Source organism: Lucilia sericata, unplaced genomic scaffold (assembly GCF_015586225.1).
Source record: "Lucilia sericata isolate MDLA Ls3-8-SP2 unplaced genomic scaffold, ASM1558622v1 Contig000048F_arrow, whole genome shotgun sequence".
NCBI classification, from domain to species: domain Eukaryota; kingdom Metazoa; phylum Arthropoda; class Insecta; order Diptera; family Calliphoridae; genus Lucilia; species Lucilia sericata.
Genome location: NW_023994085.1, coordinates 260,724 through 279,629, shown reverse-complemented (window position 1 = coordinate 279,629; position 18,906 = coordinate 260,724). Strand labels below are relative to the sequence as shown.

Genomic DNA, 18,906 nt, shown 5'->3' with positions numbered 1-18,906 from the left:
ATGACCTATAGTCAGGTCATGATTATAAATTACATTTAAAAGAATTAAAGGATTATATTCACTAAATCTTTTCAAATTATGTGTATTCATAATTAGGAAAATTTGTTTGGAGGCTTTATGAAATTTTTAGCCTATTCTGTTAAGTTTCAAACGAGTTAATCTCTGGATGGAAAAGTCTTAAGACAATACTATAAAAAACACGTAAAATTTTCACTGGATGTTTCTGTTTTAAATAGGAAATTTCGCGAAAGCATGTCTGATAAAATTATTGATGATTGTTGCATCCCAAAGATATCTGGGGTCTTCAGAAAATTTATTTCAACAAACTTACATACAGATATACAGACCGACGTACATTAGGGTGTCCCGTGGACCACTTTTTTGGATGAATACCTCTCAAACGATGCGTCTTAATGTACTACATACGAGAAAAATAAAAAACAATTTTTTGGAAAAGGTCCTCAGTTCCCTATTGATTGAAAATCTTGATCTCAGTACAATATGTTCAATTTTATGCAATCTTTTCGAAATGGCTGTCAAAAATTCCGTAATTTTGAGCTTATCGCGGAAAAAATAATTAAAAATTGTCTTAGTGTATTTGTGGACCTCAAAATGACTTTTAGTGTATTACAAGGGGCATAATATTTAAAAAAAAGAAATAAAAAAATCTGAAATGGACTATACCAAATGCCAAACAGTTTTTTAAACATTTTTCTGTATAAGCTAAAAATTAGGACAATTGACACCTATTTCGAAAAGAAACTAAAATAATATGCCTCTCCAATTCACTAAAAATCATTTTATGGACCAAAAATACTATACAAACATTTAAAGATTATTTTCCCGTAATCAGCAGAGAATTACGGAAGTTTTGAGACCCATTTTGAAAAAATCGAAGTCATTTTATTTTTCTAAAATTATACTGAGGTCAGGATTTTCAATCGCTGATATTCAACTGAGGACCATTCGAAAAAACTATTTTTTATTTTTCATCGATTGATAGGTATTCATTTCTACATGAAATTCTTAAAAAAGCTGTTTCTCGGGACACTCTAACGTACTTATCGCACACCTAGTTCAAAAGTGACACAACTCAAAATTTTATTTTTGCGTTTTTATATTCTTTAAGCCTTGTTTAATTCTACAAAAATATTAGTGTATTTTGTTGCTATTAACTGTTCAAGAAAAAAACGTTATGTCTTTCTATATCTTTCAGAATTTGTAAAAAATTTGTTTCCTTTTCTTTAAAAAAAAATTGAGTTGTGTCACTTTTGTACTGGGTGTGCGATATGTTGCTTAATCGACACTTCTCACGAAGGGTATAAGAAGCATTCAGAAATTTCCATTGTCTATTACTATTGTCTAATTGGCAATATTTTCTTCTAGAAACAATATAAGGGCAATACATTTTTAAAATATATTAGATTTATAATGATTTCCACATCTGCATTTCGATCTGATAATTTTTAAATCTTGGGTCTTCATATCACTTTAAAATTTAAATATGTATCTTAAAACTTTCCTTACAAATGAATTTTAATTGTATTTGATTGAATATTTTCTTCTGTTATACGCTTTCAATGAAATATACCTTGTACTAAGCAACTCATAATGAAATCATTCAATTTATCATAAAATATTCGTTCTTCTAGATTAATCTTTTTTACTTCTGTTTACATTGTAACATGTTCTATAATGCGATAGAGTTAAAATATTGCATGATGCACACAAATTTATTAAAATAAACATGACACCGTGGAGGGTCAACTATTGATCAAACCAAGTGATGCTTGCGTATGTTCGCTGATGCTGTTTGAAAGTGTGTTGTACACTTTAGGCGTTGCATCTCTTATTTTAAAATATACAATTTTGTCTTTCTAAATAGATCACACTAATGATGAAGGTGGACCCCACGGACCTTTACACCGGCTCCACTACATGGCACTTGCCTTTGGCGCACTAGTAATAATGAGCATTACCAGTGGTGATGATCGTTTTGAAACAAACACATCACGTGTTTACAAATTACTCGCGAAATAACTGCATTCTAGTTTAGTTGTAAATTTTTACATTTTTAATTAAAAAGTAATTAAGAAGAAAAGAAAAATAATATAAAGCAGTTGTCTAGTGTTTGTGGTATGTTTCTTATAAGAAAATACATTCTTTTACAAACAATAAAAATACATTTAACTGTTATATCATAGTTGAACAATAATAAGTAATAAATTATTACATAAAAATGACACGAAAAATATTAACTTCTTTTTATATCTTGTACATACTATATGACGTCAATATTATCTCATTGTTTTGGTGTCTGGACGTCTGGTATCTAAGTTTGATCAAATAAAATTGCAAAGCAACATAAAGATAACAGACATGTGTTTATTTCAACAGCCAATAAATTGTTGTGGCCCCATTAAAAAAACCGGAAAGTTATAAATTAAAAACAAATAAAGTTTAAATATAAAATAAATAAAAAAAAAACATAACATTTGGATGATCAGCAAAACTAACTAGAATTTTTAAATTATTAAAGATTACTTTGGATTAAGACGTGATGAACAAATTGTATTTACTTATGTAAACATGAGTAAAGCAGTTGGTAGTTTGGTCATGATTTGTAAAATGAAAGGATATGAACCTACGATCTCGTATTTGTTAGTCCGCTATCACACTACTGGGTTTCACAGAAATAGTCTCTATTTTTGTAAAAAAAAAAAAACATTTTCTACTTAGTAATGCAGATGTTATGAAAAACTTTAAAAAAAATTCAAAACCTAGAACGAACCATAAGTAGAACATTAGGTAAATAATACCCTTTATTATACATATGTATGTGACATTGCGGTAGTCAAAGTCTTTGTCGTACTCGGTTTTAATTCGTATCAATTTTGGTATCATCTTAGCACACAGAAGAAAAAGAAAAACATTATCTATAGTTAACTTCATAAACTATCAACGGAATTTCGAATACACAAGATGACCCGCACATGCGTGCGTGTATACCTACTACTGTATATACAATAATAAGTATCAATATTAATTAATATCGTCCTTGTTAGAGATAAGATGTTTTTTACTTTTACTTTTTTTTTCTTTGGTCATGCGCCAAATTTAAACAACAAAAATAACGTTTAACGTCTAGACGAGATATTGTCAAACATTAAGCAAATAAATAATCTAATATAAGCTTTCTGTTTTTTTTTATTATTTTTCGGAATAAATTCTAAATACATAACACAATAATAACAATATTTAACTCTCCCCCTCCCCCCTGCCCTCTATCACCCACACACTTGTCGACACAATTAGGAATTTGAAGTAATTAAAGAAACGTGATGATGAAGTTGGTGGGGTGACGTTTTTTTTATAGAGTGTAAGAGTACTTTTCCAAAATATTGTAGTTATTTTTATTTTTTTGGAAAATTACCCACAAGTTCATTGAGAACTAATAAAAATAGTTAACCTAAATGGACTTTGTACGTCTGCTGAAACTTGTGCCATGGAAGGTTTTTCTTTCATTGCGTTAAATGCAGCAACAAACACACACACGCCAAAAATAAAATATATAAAAAAAATAATAACAATAATAGCAAGAACAAAAAGGAAATAAGTACAAAGTCTGGTCATCATTATTATTATTATTATTTTTATAATTATGTATGTATATAAATATGTATACATAATATTCATACATACATACATACATCCATACATATGTATGTATTTTTTGAATATATTGTATGCATAAAAACAGATAACACCCACAGAGAAATAGTATTGAGTTTATATGTCTGGCCTCCAGGCTTGTTTTCTTTTTAAATAAATGATGCGTTTAATCAGAGTCTATAGAATTCTAGTTAAATAATAAAAATAAAAATTTGAAAAAAAAAACGAAAACTGGAAAAAGCAAAAGAACATGAATTGATCGGTCGCAAACGTTTTAACAACGCATTATTACGTCTGATAGACAAACAGGGAATTTAAACACCCTGTGTTAAACTATTAATGATTATGAACATCTATATGCATTCTTATTTACATACATACATCATACTACATTTAAATTTATATATGTATGTATATTCATAGTATGACAGAAGACAAAACCAACCACACACATGGCGGGTATTTAAATGTTATCAGTTATCAGCTCTCCTTAGCTGAAGCAAATGGCTAGCGCAAAATATTTGAGTGTATTTTTTCTGTTTTCTGCTTTATAATAAATAATTAAAAGTCCGATTGGTTCGATTGAATTGTCTATCTGGTTTTAGCCGGATCATATTCAACTGTGGGTTTAACATCGCGAGAACTTTTAACAGATTATAAGATTTTATTTTATTTTTTGTTTTGATTTTTTTTATACTATACACAGTAATAAGTTCATTTTGATTTTAAAACGCTCATTTGTTAGATAACTGTCATAAATGAAAATTTTGAATTAAAAGCCGTTTAGGATGTAAGGTAAGAGCAACAATGAAAGGGAAAATTTACGAAGATAGAAAGAAGACACATCTTTAGTTTCAATAAAGGCTTTTTCCATAAGTAAGATTACTGCACTTAGGAAAACTATTTCTAGGAGCGAATAAAAACGATTTTTTACAAAAAATTTAAACCTAATAAAGTAAGCATTACATTCGCAATGACAATGCATTATTTTGTTCGAAAATAAAAAGTTTTGTTAAAACAAATTATCGAAAATTCTAACTTATTAAGTTACATCAAATCCGAGAAAATACATCCAGGCCACTAACGGACCTATTGTGCGATCCTTTACCAGTCACTGGTGGAAATCGAACCCACAACCGCTGGCCTGTTAGACTAGAATACCACCAAACAACCCTCAGGAGACAACGTTTTACAAAAAGATAAAATCTTAGGCCAAAGTTTTTCCTCAAAGGAAATTGAAAATCAAAAGATAACTTTGTCTTCTCCTTAAAAAAAATATTATTGACTTATGACGTTATAAGCACACACGGGCAAAATGTCAGTATGTAAATCTTATTTAAGTACATATGTACGTATGTATGTACATATATGTTATCAATATTTCATTTTAAGGGAGGTATTTTCTTATTATTTAGAGGTTTTATAGGGAGAGGCTGTTGTGCTAAAATGAATCAAAGATCATTTAATCTGGATTTCAGAAATGAATTAAAAACGGCTGTTTTATATAAAACAAATTATACAAACAATAAATGAAAATATTTGCAAATGTTATCATTAAAAATATATAGAAATAGGTGAAAGATCTTTAAAGATTTCATATTTACAAAATTCTAGTTTTTTTATTAATAATACTTCGTTATAAAAGCAAATCGTTTTACACTTGTTGGACAAGCGTCATTCCATCATTGACGTTTAGTTTAACTTTTTTACGTATTATTCAAAAAGATAATTATCAAATTTATCCAACAATGATTTTATGAACATCAACATTTAAAATTTTCAAATTCCTTAAACTAACATTACTAGAATTTCTATTTGTTACAGACATTTTGATTATATCTTCAGACGATAATAGCTTACAATCAATGTTTTTGCAATTAAAGAAAAAACATAAAAATTAACATACGATGTCTAATAAAAAAAAAAAAATAATTGCGATGATAAAAAAATGACTATGTGAAATCCATAATGGAAAATTTGTCACAATACCACGAGTGTGCATAGTCCACAAATCAAAATAACTCAAATCGTTTTGAGTTTTTTTTCTTAAATCTGGTTTAGAATTATCACCAAAACAAAGAATTCAACATATAAACAAACAGCGGGTTCAAAGGTTTTTAAGTTGACAAAAAAAACTTATTTTTTGCTTCGTCATCTGCCACCATTTCAACAACTTTGAACATGCTCTTCGAATAGACTTTAATTTTAGGCAAAAAATAAGTATTAAATAGAAAAATAAAGCAGCAAAATATTGGTCCTACCAAAGTCTAGATAACAAACATTAAATAATATATTGTAGATATTTTCATTTCGATTGTTCTATTTGATAACTGTTATTGTACAGATCCATCTAAACAATATTGCAAAATGTATGTAATGAATGAAATCCAAAACGTGTAACTATTATAGGATTTTGTTAGTTATTTGCTACATACATTGTATGTTGATACGCTTACTGGAGACCTTATCTGGTTACCTTCACTTGCCACCTTAACAGTACACCGCCCCACCCTTTGGCTAGACTGTTGGTGGGTATTTTGTATTATTAATAATAATATGATTCTTCAATTGTTATTACCCACTTTTGGAAAATATTATTAGCTAATATTTAATACAATATGTATTTTGTTAACGTCGAGGTACGAAGTACAGCAGACGAAAATCCATGGAATACACGTAGTATGTTGTGTGTTATCAAATTGCCCCCCAAAGCTTGTTCAGCTGGTGTGTTTACTCATGTTCAAGTGTGTGAGTGTGTGCATGTGTGCTTAACAGCAGTCGTGAGTAAATTACCCTGAGTTTGTGATTTTTTTTTTTATTCATTTAGCCAAAAGATAAGAATAGATAAGAGCCCGTCTTGGTGGAAATACAAACAAATCGTATTCGTTTGTACACAAAAATAGAATCGTCTTTTATAGCACGTAGTGAATGAGCCAAGAAAATATATTCATTCTATTTTACCTCCCATTCCCTCCCCTCTACTTCTTAACGTTTAGAGATTTGACCCTTTAAGAACAAGTGGTGAAGAAAGTCAACTTTTTAAAATTATTTATTCTACTAATGACTATAATACCTGTGGAAAGACTCAAATTAGAACATCAATGTTCAAAGTTTCTAAAAACTTGCCTTTTGTTTGACGACTACAAGGATTTCTAAAGATTGGCCGTTATTCGAATTGTCTCACAACTGTTTTTCCAAAAATATAAAACAAATTTTAAATCAAACAAAAACTTTCCATGAATAAAACTAAAACCGTTAATATATGACTGCAGGTAAAGAAGCTAAGTCTTTAGTTTTACTACATATTTTTTAAAAGTTTTTTTCTTAAAGTAAAATAATAAATTAAGTTAATAATTTGCATTCACACATACATTACCCCTCAAAAGGTTAATTAAATGATCTTAAAACGATTTTCACCATTGTTAAATAAATGTTGATAAAATATATGCCGCATACTTAACATTTTGAAAAAAAGAAAACCATTACGCAGCGAAAACAGTCATTATGGAAAGAAAAGTAAATGGAACTACCCACTGAATATCCCCAAACCGAGAGCCCTCTAGCCTGTCTATGACATGCTGAAAAGGCCCAAATGATAAGAGACCTTATCGCACAATTCGCATACAATATTACACTAGTACCGAGACTCAAACATTTCAGTCGTTCACAAAACGAGCTAGAGAAAACGTTAAATATTTTTATTTAATAAATTTCAAAAAAAAAAAAAAAAATAAATAAATTTTAAAAATTAATTTTGTGAATAATATAAAACAAAATAAATTTCTAAGAAAAATATAAAACACTTAAAAATTTAATAATGGAAAATCAAACAATGATTTTTACCAACAGTCCCTATAACACACCACCCATACCGTCGTTATATGCATCATATCACACCCCGCCATATACATTTAACTACAGTGCTTGGCCAGAGGCATTATATCAGCCCTTTAGTATGAACGAGGATGTTTTACAGATGCAACAACAGTTGAGATTTCCCACACCCCCCATCACCCCTCCCAGAGGCTTCAATAATACTACTGCTTCACAACCTGCTCAAGAATCGCCCGAACATCAGCATAAAACCCAACAACAACGTACACAATCGGTTATTATGAAAGTTGGTCATGATCAAAATCCACAATATTTGCCAGCCGATCTTTCTTATGACAACTTAGAGGAGGATAACAAACATACTCATTCTGGACTTCATAATCAACATCTTCATCACCACCACCAGAGCCATGACCAACAACAACAACAACAATTACACAATGACACCCCTAGCAGTGGAACTTCATCGCCCACCTCACACAACGAATTTATATGCGATTGGATAGATTGTGGCAGGTAAGGTGACATCATTAATTCTTAGAATATCTCATTTTTTGTTTTAACTTGTAGACTGTACACTTTACAGTCAATAAGATAGTTAGCTATCCAAAAGCAATTACATACTTATCAATTTGTTATTTCCGCTCTTATTATTTACAGATACTTTGATAGTCTAGAATTATTAGCTCACCATGTAACTTTAATACACGCAGTGGCCTCATTAACTGATGGCCTCTACTATTGCCGCTGGTCGGGTTGTCAACGTACCGAAAGAGGTTTTAATGCTCGCTATAAAATGTTAGTGCATGTACGTACCCATACCAAGGAAAAGCCTCACCAGTGTCATTTGTGTGACAAACGTTTTTCTAGAGCTGAAAATCTTAAGATCCATATACGTTCGCACTCTGGTGAAAAACCCTACATTTGCACTTTTGAAGGTTGCAACAAAGCCTACTCAAACTCATCGGACCGCTTCAAACATACACGTACACACTCTATGGAAAAACCTTACATGTGCAAAGTTCCTGGCTGCCAGAAACGCTACACAGATCCTTCTTCGTTACGTAAGCATGTGAAAACTTTTAAGCATTCGGTGCAAATTGTGGATTTTAAGGCTACAGCTCATGCCCAACAATCAATGTCCCACAACAATGTAGAAGAAGAATCTCGTCTGTCATCAATGGAAAAAGGACATAAATATCCCTCATACATCATGTTACCAAATGCACCAACAGCTGCTACTACTCAGGATTCCTTTTGCATGGCTATGGAAGAAATGTGTCACATAAAAGCAACCCTGAATTGTTTCTCTACCCCCACCTCTGTTCCAGTCGACCAGGAATCCTATTGGTTGCAAGAAGAAGCCGAAATAAAAGACTCCCTACCCTATCACCATCATCATCATCATAACCCATCTGCGTATCAGCAAACTGCTGATTACACTTTGCAATTAGATTTAACTACAGATAAACCTCTCGACCTTAGAGTCAAACGTTGCTGAGTACAGCGGCCTTATGCGTTTTTGCAGAGATCAAAAGTTGTAAGAGTATTATTAAGAATTTGCATACATACAATATGAGCCATATTAAATTCTAGTCTGACTTTAGTCTTCCTATTTAGTTTTATTACAATTTTTTGTTTTCTTAAAAAATCGTTTTTTATTAATTTAAGTATAAATTAAATAAAATTTGTTCTTTAGAAAATAAGGAATGCATTATAAAAAATCTAAAAAATATTGTGTTCTAATTTTTTCTTATAAACCTTATGATTTTCTCTATTAATTCTTAATGAAGATTATCAGTGTTAATTTTTTATTAATGAATGACATTCAACAATACAGTTGTGATCGTAATAGTAGTGGCAGTTTTAATGAAAATTATCAGTGTTCATTTTTTATTAATGAATGACATTCAACAATACAGTTGTGTTCGCAATAGTATTGGCAGTTTTGCAAAGAAGAAATAAAGAAATATAAAATTTATTTTTAGACAATTTTTTTTTAAGTTTGTTGTGCAATTATTTTATTAATTAATTTTTTACAACATTGTACTATTATTTCGTTTATAGCTGTAGGTATTGCAGAACAAAAAAAAAAAAACAATTAATTTTAGATAAGCAATTTATGAAGGGGCATGGATTTATTGAAGGTTGTCATAAAAAAATTATTATCTTGCAAATTACAAAACTTTAACAAACGTTAAAAGAAATTACGATTTAATTTATTAAAGACAAAGTAATACAGAAGAAATGAACACAAACAAGATTGTCCTTGTAAAAGTACTTACTACTTTTGAAAATGTTCTATCTTTTCCCAAGATTAATAGGGGTAATTTTACAACAAAAACGTACGTTAAACGTATACGCACATACCATTGATTTTATACGTTATAAATATCAGCACAAATCCTATATACCCTCCGCACTAAAGTATCTGGTGTAGGGTGTAAAAACACAGAATGTAAAATCATGGTTATTATCGCTCATAATGCAATAATTTGTTTTTATATATCAAAAAATTTATTATTTGTGAATTCAATACCATTATTATTAATTTCTATAGGCGAATCATTAAAATATCGACGACCATCACTGTGCTTGACTAATTTCAATTTGTAGTCAATTAGTGAATGTGGAAAATAAGCGTTTATCTTTGATTTTGGCAGAACATAGTTGGCATCCACGGTATAGGCACAACAAATATTATGCTCCTGGCACAAAGACTTTAAACGCTGCAACAATTTCTTGTAGTGCGTGGTCATACGTTGCAGCTGGGTATTACAGTCATCCCAGTAAAATGTATCTAAGCCATCAATAGCCAGCAATGAGACTTTTTTATAATCCCACAACAGTTCTTCAATGTCCACAAAGGCAAACTCAAATTGATCGGCTAAGTAACAGGGTAAATGTATAATTGATTCGTAATTATATCTTACTGCTTTTTGGGAGCATATCAAAACATTTTGATTCATTACGTTTTCTACGCACTTCTTATAGAAATCCCAATCAAACTTCTGACAACAATCTACAAAAATAATTTGACTATACTTGCCGCCGTAATAGATTGGTAGTGATGCTCGAGCCATTAATTCATATAGAACAATCCTTTTTCCTGTTCCTGAAGCGCCCGAAATTTCAATAAGAGATTTTGCTTGAGGTCCATTCGCTGGAAAAACTTCACTCCATATATTGTTTAGGGCAGGTCTTTGGTTTGCAATTGATTTAACCATAAATTGATAACCAGATAGAATCATTTTTGAGATCAATAGTTAAATTCACAAATTTTCATTAATTTTTAGCTTTTTTTCACTTTAAAAATTTCACAACTCCAATTGTACCGTAATAAAGCGCGAACTTTTTTTCGATTCATTTGACAGTTTTCTATCATTCACCATGAAATGATATCATAATAAAAATATTTTGTCAGAGACGGAAATATTTGTTCTATAATTAGTTTTTAGTACTTTTTGACATTAACAACACTGTAATGTTTCGCAAATTTCAAATTGAGATATTCATGAATTTTTCAAATAAAAGCTAGCATAATGCTAGCAACAATTTTGTTTTTTGATCTCTTTGCTGTTAATAATTTCGCAATTTAATTTTGTTTCTTTGGAGTTATGTTTCATTTCTATAAACTCACTTCAAAGGCGACTACAGTTAGAACACGCTTTTACGACAAATGGCATTCAAAAGTTTTTTCCCAAAAAAATAGATATATAAAAAATATGGCTATATAAAATACCTTACATATCGATGGTAAATAGTTGGTACCAACTAATAAAAATTACTAAATACTACTATTATTCAAACCTTTTTATTAAATATTTAAGGTACGAACGATTTTGTTTACATTTTTTAAATTATCTTTTTTCATTTTAAATATTTCTTTTAATATTGGAATGGAAATCTCGAATAATTATCACTGTTAATTTCTAATATATTCTAAATCTAAATTTAATATTTTTAACCATACATAGTTGTTAATTATTAAAAATTTCATAAAATCATAAAAAAGGAAAACAAACTGTTGTAATTTAAATATACATAAATATTAGATTTTTGCATTGTTTTAAGTGGTCGTAGTAGTAACCATTTTACTTTAAAGATAAATATGGTTTATTATACAATATTGTATTTATTATTATTTTAATTTTTGTTTAGTTATTAATATGAAACACAAGAATATAAGAAATTTGGTTAGCTATCCTTTCAAAGGATATACACAATTAAAATACTTCCCTATCATTAATATCCCTATTGTAGATCAGTTAAGCACGGAAAAAGCGTACAACTCTTACAATGTATTGACGACATATAGGACATTCACTTAAAACTTTGCCGCAATTGGTGCAAGTCGCCATATGACCACATTCTAAAATCACGCATTCTATAGGAGCATCCATGCAAATTTTACACAATTCGTCTGTAGGTAGTTTTTCAACAGCTGCAAAGCCAATTAAATTTAATTCTTAAGAAACTTTATTTTTCGTATCATAGTTAGAGGGCACATACCTGGTGTAGATTTAAGATTCTTCCATAATCGTTCAACACGGTCTAGAAGTTCTTGTTTTTCACAGCATCCTTTGTAGTCGACTCTATGCAACATTAATATCTCCTTAAGCTGTTTAACAGTTAAACACTCCAATTGTTTCCTAGCAAAATGTACAATTTTTGTTAATATTATTTACATAAATAGTATTTAACTTTATTTATTAAATACTACCCAAAATTACTTACATTGATTCGATTTCATCTAAATTAATAAAACGTGAATCCTTATCATAGAAATGTGCGGTTGTGCTTTCTGACTGATCAACATTGCGTTCGCTTTGAACTTGCTCATCAACTGGCCGCTCTACTGAAATCTCTTCTTCCTCTTCGATTTCATTAGTATGCCTGCTAACGCTGGGTGTAGAAATGCCAGCTTCCGAATCTGAATATTCAATAGATTTTGTACGTTGCTCCAAGTAGGCTAAAAATTCCGATAGTTCTTGTTTAATGTCCGATTCAGACATTTGGGAACTCTCCAAATGTTGGCGCATTTTTTCGACCTGTTGGCGTATGTTAGCCTTATTTTTGCCGCAACGAGTGCAACAACGTTTTGTAGTCGTTTTCCTAATGGCGGCTGAGGTGGATGAAGTAGTTTGTATTTCTTCTTCTATACGAGGATTTTGCAGAACATGGTTTACATCATCATCTTCATCATCTTCAACGCTAGTCTGAGGTCGTCTACGATTAAGATAACTCTCGGAACGACGTCGCGTTACTTTTTTAATGCGGGGTGCTGGGTGCACATGTGTGGGTGTAGGAGGTGGTTGATGATGATGAGTTTGTTGTGAATTATTAGACTGTACTGTATGCTCCCCAGCTTTGTTGCTGTCTTCATTAGATGTCGATGTTAAATTTTCTAAACGACTTTCCTGATGTTGTTGGGTCTGTTGCTGCTGCTGTTGGTGTTGTGCCGGCTCCGTTTCATTGATCTTTAAATCCAACATTTGCCAATGATCTGTGGTATTACTTGTGGTATCTGTGGTAGTTTTACTGTCATCCGATATGCCACCTATTGCTCCTAATTCCTCAAAGGATGAATGTGATGATTCCTCATCATTTACATAGATTTCTAGTTTAGAATACTGAGAAGGAGCTTTTGAGGTACTGGTAGAAGTTGAGGGAGCACAGTTGTTAGAGATGCCATTGACCGAATCATGTTCATCTTTGTTTAGAGAAAGATGTTGCGATTCTTGTTCAGATTTTGGAGAACGAGTACGACCATTAAATGATGCAATAATTTCTTCATCATCCGAACAATTGCATTCATCTTGCATGTTAACATGCCCATTATTTTCAGTGTTTTCTGGCGCAGATGGTGGAAGATTCACCACTAGACTTTCCGCTGTATAAGTCGTTTCAGCACCCGGACGTTGTTCTCCAATTGGGCTGTTTAAGGGATTTTCTGGTGAATTTTGTTGACTACTTGCATACGTGGGTATTACCCGTGTTGTTACTCTGGGTTGCTCTGTGACATTTGTTGTTGTTGTCGTCATAGTTGTTGGTGGTCTATTTTTCGAACACGCTCTACTTTCCAAATTGGCCAAGGAATCACTTATATTATCACTTAAGTTACTAAAAAAGTTTTGGCACGTTTGTTTTATACTATCAAAGGAATTATTTGCACTTGGACCATAATCAGTTGATGGCCTGCCACTGTCGCCATTCCCACCACCATTACCATAATGTTGGGGTGTTGTATGGTGACTACTACTACCACTGCTGCTGCCGCTGCCACCCGAAAATGTTTGGCTGTTCATATCCGTTCTATTTACATATTGCAACACCAACTCGATTAGCTCCTCCTTTTCCACACAGCCAGCAGTGGAAATGTGTTTTGATTGTAAGTAAAATATTAGATCTTTTGATTTGAGTTTTGTTAAATCCGAACGGCCCAAAGGTCTCTTGCTGAACAGCAGGCACCTTTCACACAAGGCATGTTTACGATTGTTGTTGCTGCTGTTGGCCAAACAATTGTGGCAGTAGTAACGTTTGCAATCGTAACAACTGCGTTTACGTTTAAAAACCGTAAATTGCACATGACATCCTTCGCACGGCATTGTAACTTTATCGCAGGATAAAAATGCTCGTACGACCCAATACTGTTTTTAATCTAGAAATTTTAACTTTTTTGTGTTTTTGTAACGACGAATCAATGAATCACTTTCTTCTTTTTCTTGGCAATTGCATTTGTCCAATAATTATTCGTCGTCATTCCTATCAGATTGTTAAATTTGTAGCCTTTGCTCATTTTTTCATCGCGTTCTATTCGTACGAGTACAATTTTATCTCTTACTATATATTACTCTTATCATATTAAATTATTTATTGTTTTTAATCTTTCTTTTTTATATTATTTAGTTCTCAATTTGTTTATTTAATGCGAATAGAAAAACACAATAGTATGTATTTTTTTTTTTTTGCAGATTTGGGGACTTTTTTCACTCTCCACTTTTTCACGGTTATTGTTATTATTGACATTACAAAATGCTATTCATTCACTGTGCAATGGTAACTTGTCATGTCATGCAAAATGACATCTACAAAAATGTAGTGAGAGAAAACTGTGTTGTCGAGTCTTGTGCACGTAGTGTTTTAGTGTTACACAAGATTCATCGATTTAGTTTAATAAAAAAAGTTTTAAATTTGATAAGCATTTTAAAATGCATTTTACAATTGAATAAGTTTGTATTGAACAGCTGCAGAATATTGAACAGCGAAAGATATAATGTAAAAAATGTAATAATTTAGGCATTTATTTTCTGAAATACCCGAGCCGTTATGTTATATTTTACATCGATTGGTAAATTCGATTCTAGCAAATTTTCAATATTTTTTAAGTTTATAGAAAATTTCTCATTTGTAAAAACTAACTTATTTAAGATATATATTTAGATTTTTTTTAATAAAATACAGTCTAACCAATATTCGGAAATAATCCAAAAATTCCTCAACAACGGTAATTTAAAAAACATCCTCAAGCTACTTACCATTATTGAAATACATATACTTTTGATTTGTTTTTTTTTTTTTAATTTTAAATGTATTTAATGTAAAATGCTTTTAAAAATTTATGAATTTTCATGAACTTGATGTTAATGAATGAATATGTTTTATGTATATTTTGTATTTATGTATGTATGTTTCTGTACTTCGGTATGTATGAAATAAATACATAACTACTCTAAATTTTCTATGCCATGAATTACAGAGTTTTCTTTCGAACGTTTTTTATATACAAAAAATTAATAGTAAAACATATAAAAATAACTTTGAAAATAGTTAATGAAATATTATGAATTCCATGCTGCAAGTGTAAAATTCAGAGATCGTTTTTTAAAGATGAGGTTACCAGCACCAAAAAATACGTCTCTATTTTTGGGGGAAAAAAATACATGAAATGAATGAATGATGTAAATAAATGAGGCAGGGAATGTTAAAAAATAAACTATTGCAAAGCGATTAATTACATTGAATTTGTATCAATTGGTAAAAGAAAATTGTTTTAGATTAATTTTATGGTTTAATATACAATTTTACACATTTAGCCACTTTCGAATTTCGAATTTATGCTTTATACTATTGTTATTGTTGTATGCTTTTTTATGTAATATGTTTAAATGCTAATTGTTTCTGTTTTTCGATTAAAATGAAAATGTTTTCTTAATACTATAATACATTCATTGAGCTTGTATTATCATGAGTTTGTTTCTGCTGTAGAGGATCATCATTGTTATTATCATCATCGTGTGTTAGTGTAGTGGCTGCTAGCGTGTCTGTAGCGCCCGTTTCTAAACGTGATTTTTCATAATCAACGAAATCGTCGAATAGACTGGGCCAAGCTTCGGTATCATCGTAGTTATTGATATCACACTGTTCGGAAAAATTTAAAAACATATTCCATGTATCCTTTGGAATGCCTCTTATACTAGGATGTTGCTCTAAGAAATGTATCCATTTACTTAGTAAATCTGGTGTATGTACGGTGAAAACTAATTTCCATAATGAAATGGCCATATCTAATGATAGAATACGTTGATCTGGCTCCAAACCGAATCTTAAAAGTAAAAATATTATTTGTTAGTATTAGATTTTTACATTTAATTTAAAAGTGGTATCAATAAGGCTTTCTTTATTTACTTACCTAAAAGTAAATCGATATAATTGTTTAAACAATTCCGCATCTACTTTTAGCGTTTCGATTGTCTGCTCCAGTCTTATATGTATTGTTTCAATTGTATCAGCTCTCATTTTATGTAGTCCTTCTATAAACTCCGTACGTGTAAAACGACACATTTGCGAAGCATCTAAGCACCAGGCTAGCACCAGTATGGCAAATTCATCTGGTTGATAATTGAGATCACGACATAATCTTTCAATACCCTCGGCTAATATCATGTCCTCGTCGGGTTCTTTATATTCTTCAAATAATTTATTTAAAGTATTATCGGACACTTCCGAGGTTTCTTTAACTAATAATAAGAAAGTACATTATTACAAATTTTTAACATATTAGTTTTGAAGCAAAATACATACCCGTAGCTATTATTTCGCTCATGGCTGCGGCATTACCATTAAGCAGTACTAATGATTTCTTAAAACTACTACGTTTTGTATCACAATGGTTTGCTGGTTTGAGTGGACTTCTAGTAGAGAGCAGTTCGTCAGTTTCTTAAAATAAAAATCATGATTATTAACATTTTTCTATAGTCGATATTTTTCTTAGCTAAAATTATATGTTATAATAAACATTTCACATGACTAACAAGTAACTTCTTACTTATCGAGTTTAAGGGACTTATATGGGAGTTTGATCAATTATAGACCCATTGTAATAAAATTATGTAGAACTATGATTTTTGTACTGTATATTAAAACATCATTAATACGACATTTCATCTTAATATTTGTGTTTTTTAAGATATTAATACAAGTAGTTATGGCATAAAAATAAAATCTATTATTTTGACATGATTTCAAAAATACTTACCATGAGATCTTTCCTTATAGAAAGTACCTCCTCTTGCTGTATGCATTTGATGATGTGGTATGTGTTGGTGATGTTGCTGCTGCTGATGATGATTTTCATTGGCATTTATGTTCAACGATATACCGGTGTATCGACCGTCCACAAGATGTGTAGTATGTCCGACCGATTGTGCAGATGAGGAAGTTGCAGTAGCAGCGCCACTACCCAATGTAGCCGACGTATGCTCTGTGCTTGATTGGAAGCATTTCAGGCAGTTTCCCATAGCGGGAAAGCAAGAAAACGAAACGACAGCTAAAAGCTCTAACAAATTAGCTAGTTCCTTTTGAGTTGTTCTGTTTGTATATTTCTTTTACAATGTTTAGCAAATATACTTCATTTATTAATAACTTACTCGTAATGGGGGGAAATTGTTGTGGCAGTTGTTAAAATATATTTGGTTTTTATTACTACTTATTTTGTTTTATAAATGTACTCAAAGCGATTTAATACTTTTCGTAATTTGATAAAAATTCTTAAAATGTTATGAAAAAGAGGAAGGAGACATTGATGTGAGAATTAGATTTTCTCTGAAGGATGAAAAAAATTTTAGAATAATTTTCGTTTCGTTTGGTTGTTTGTTGAATTGGCACTACGTTTCTAAGACCTACATTATCCTAAAACAAGAAGTATTGTTAGTAATAATGAAAATAATAAAATATTAATATCATCGCAAGTGTTATTTGAGAATATATTATTTTTAAAGCATATGCAACCATATGTTTATTATCGTGCTGTTGTTTTTTTTTTTTGTCCCATGATTACCTGTGTGTGTGTTTGAGTGTGAGTTGGGGATGGTTTAGTTTTTCTTCAAGTCTCTTGTTCTTTCTTCTCCACAATTGTTTTCAGCTTCTTCTTGTTCTTCTGCTCCGATTTTAAAGTGTGTGTGTGTTATGCTGTTGATGATTTTCACTCTAAAATTTAATTTTTCTTTTAAAAGTTCTTTGAGGCATTATTCCTGCCTTCAAAAGTCTTTCAAGCATGAACAGAATGATTCCTTTGTGTCAATGAAGTTTTTCTTAATTTTCAAGGATTTTTCTCAGAAAAATTTTCATAAATATCGCACACACACTTGCACCATGATTTTTATTATGTTTCGTTCTATTTCAATTATTTAAATTTCTATGTTCTTTGTTTTCTTTTCATTTTACCAAGGAAGAAATATTAACATGAATTTATTCTTTTTAAATATTCGTTTGACCAGCAGCAAATAATTTCTTAAAATTTTAATACAATATCTTTTACACCAGTGTTGTGAAAATAAAACAAAAAATATGTATTTATTCTTTTTTATACAAACTCCAATGCATTTGATACATAAAGTAACGGCGTTGACAAGGTATATTACTAGGACGGATTTAAAAATATATATCAAATCATATGTTTTATTAAACTACTTTCTTAAAGAAAAATTATGAAATAACTTAGTAAATAATAAATTGTAACATAAATTGTTACTAATAATAACCTTTATAAGTTTAACACTTAATTGGCAACTGGTTATTTTCAGTTTAAAATATTTTTAGCTTGAACGCCGTTGTATTTTGTAATATGCTTGAATTGGTAGTTTGGTGTATTTTTCTTTGCACGTTTTGACATTTACTTTTAATATTGCCACACTGCTGACAGATTCTTAGTAATACACTTAAAATAAAAATATATAAGTTATACATTTTATTTAAAAATAACCCATTATACATTGGCAACAAAATAATTTTAATGTTTCAAAGGAATTTAGAATCTAATTAGTTTGCTAATAAATTAATTCTATTAATTACAGTATAGCGATCAATCCAGAATCATTTTCCTTTTTTCAAACTACAGAC

General features: G+C 30.5%; 4 protein-coding genes across 7 annotated transcripts; 1 reads left to right on the top strand and 3 right to left on the bottom strand.

The window, feature by feature from the left end:
* Positions 1–7,315: 7,315 nt before the first annotated feature.
* LOC119615922 (zinc finger protein GLIS2 homolog) lies at positions 7,316–9,231 on the top strand. Its single transcript, XM_037971962.1, has 2 exons — positions 7,316–8,022; positions 8,167–9,231. The coding sequence occupies exons 1-2, from the start codon at positions 7,490–7,492 to the stop codon at positions 9,005–9,007; spliced, it is 1,374 nt and encodes a 457-aa protein (XP_037827890.1). The 5' UTR covers positions 7,316–7,489; the 3' UTR covers positions 9,008–9,231.
* Positions 9,232–10,007: 776 nt separating this feature from the next.
* LOC119615756 lies at positions 10,008–10,827 on the bottom strand. The gene has a single exon (XM_037971764.1). The coding sequence runs from the start codon at positions 10,755–10,757 to the stop codon at positions 10,008–10,010; it is 750 nt and encodes a 249-aa protein (XP_037827692.1). The 5' UTR covers positions 10,758–10,827.
* Positions 10,828–11,304: 477 nt separating this feature from the next.
* On the bottom strand, positions 11,305–14,535 carry LOC119615899 (RING finger protein B). Its single transcript, XM_037971891.1, has 3 exons — positions 12,244–14,535; positions 12,019–12,158; positions 11,305–11,950 (listed from the first exon to the last, which is right to left on the bottom strand). Exons 1-3 carry the CDS (start codon positions 14,112–14,114, stop codon positions 11,775–11,777), a joined length of 2,187 nt encoding a protein of 728 aa, XP_037827819.1. The 5' UTR covers positions 14,115–14,535; the 3' UTR covers positions 11,305–11,774.
* A 1,163-nt stretch (positions 14,536–15,698) lies between these two features.
* LOC119615902 (DCN1-like protein 3) lies at positions 15,699–18,387 on the bottom strand. Of its 4 annotated transcripts, none has more exons than XM_037971898.1 (6): positions 17,846–18,387; positions 17,436–17,697; positions 17,045–17,390; positions 16,591–16,725; positions 16,199–16,526; positions 15,699–16,111 (listed from the first exon to the last, which is right to left on the bottom strand). In XM_037971898.1, exons 3-6 carry the CDS (start codon positions 17,304–17,306, stop codon positions 15,724–15,726), a joined length of 1,113 nt encoding a protein of 370 aa, XP_037827826.1. In that variant the 5' UTR covers positions 17,307–17,390; positions 17,436–17,697; positions 17,846–18,387; the 3' UTR covers positions 15,699–15,723. The 4 variants fall into 4 exon arrangements, with proteins under 4 accessions (XP_037827826.1, XP_037827827.1, XP_037827828.1 ...); XM_037971899.1 differs by having other exon boundaries at positions 17,045–17,376; XM_037971900.1 differs by having other exon boundaries at positions 17,045–17,335.
* Between the last annotated feature and the right edge of the window lie 519 nt (positions 18,388–18,906).

What these genes read in the sequence shown, in the direction of transcription:
- LOC119615922 (XM_037971962.1), top strand. Translation starts at nt 7,490, where the DNA reads ATGGAAAATCAAACAATGATTTTTACCAACAGTCCCTATAACACACCA. An exon ending in GATTGGATAGATTGTGGCAG is followed by an intron (nt 8,023 to 8,166) that starts GTAAGGTGACAT and finishes TATTATTTACAG; the next exon opens with ATACTTTGATAGTCTAGAAT.
- LOC119615756 (XM_037971764.1), bottom strand. Translation starts at nt 10,757, where the DNA reads ATGATTCTATCTGGTTATCAATTTATGGTTAAATCAATTGCAAACCAA.
- LOC119615899 (XM_037971891.1), bottom strand. Translation starts at nt 14,114, where the DNA reads ATGCCGTGCGAAGGATGTCATGTGCAATTTACGGTTTTTAAACGTAAA. An exon ending in TTAGATGAAATCGAATCAAT is followed by an intron (nt 12,159 to 12,243) that starts GTAAGTAATTTT and finishes ACATTTTGCTAG; the next exon opens with GAAACAATTGGAGTGTTTAA. An exon ending in GAATCTTAAATCTACACCAG is followed by an intron (nt 11,951 to 12,018) that starts GTATGTGCCCTC and finishes TTGGCTTTGCAG; the next exon opens with CTGTTGAAAAACTACCTACA.
- LOC119615902 (XM_037971897.1), bottom strand. Translation starts at nt 17,306, where the DNA reads ATGGGAAACTGCCTGAAATGCTTCCAATCAAGCACAGAGCATACGTCG. An exon ending in CTATAAGGAAAGATCTCATG is followed by an intron (nt 16,726 to 17,044) that starts GTAAGTATTTTT and finishes TTTTATTTTAAG; the next exon opens with AAACTGACGAACTGCTCTCT. An exon ending in TTATATCGATTTACTTTTAG is followed by an intron (nt 16,112 to 16,198) that starts GTAAGTAAATAA and finishes TTTACTTTTAAG; the next exon opens with ATTCGGTTTGGAGCCAGATC.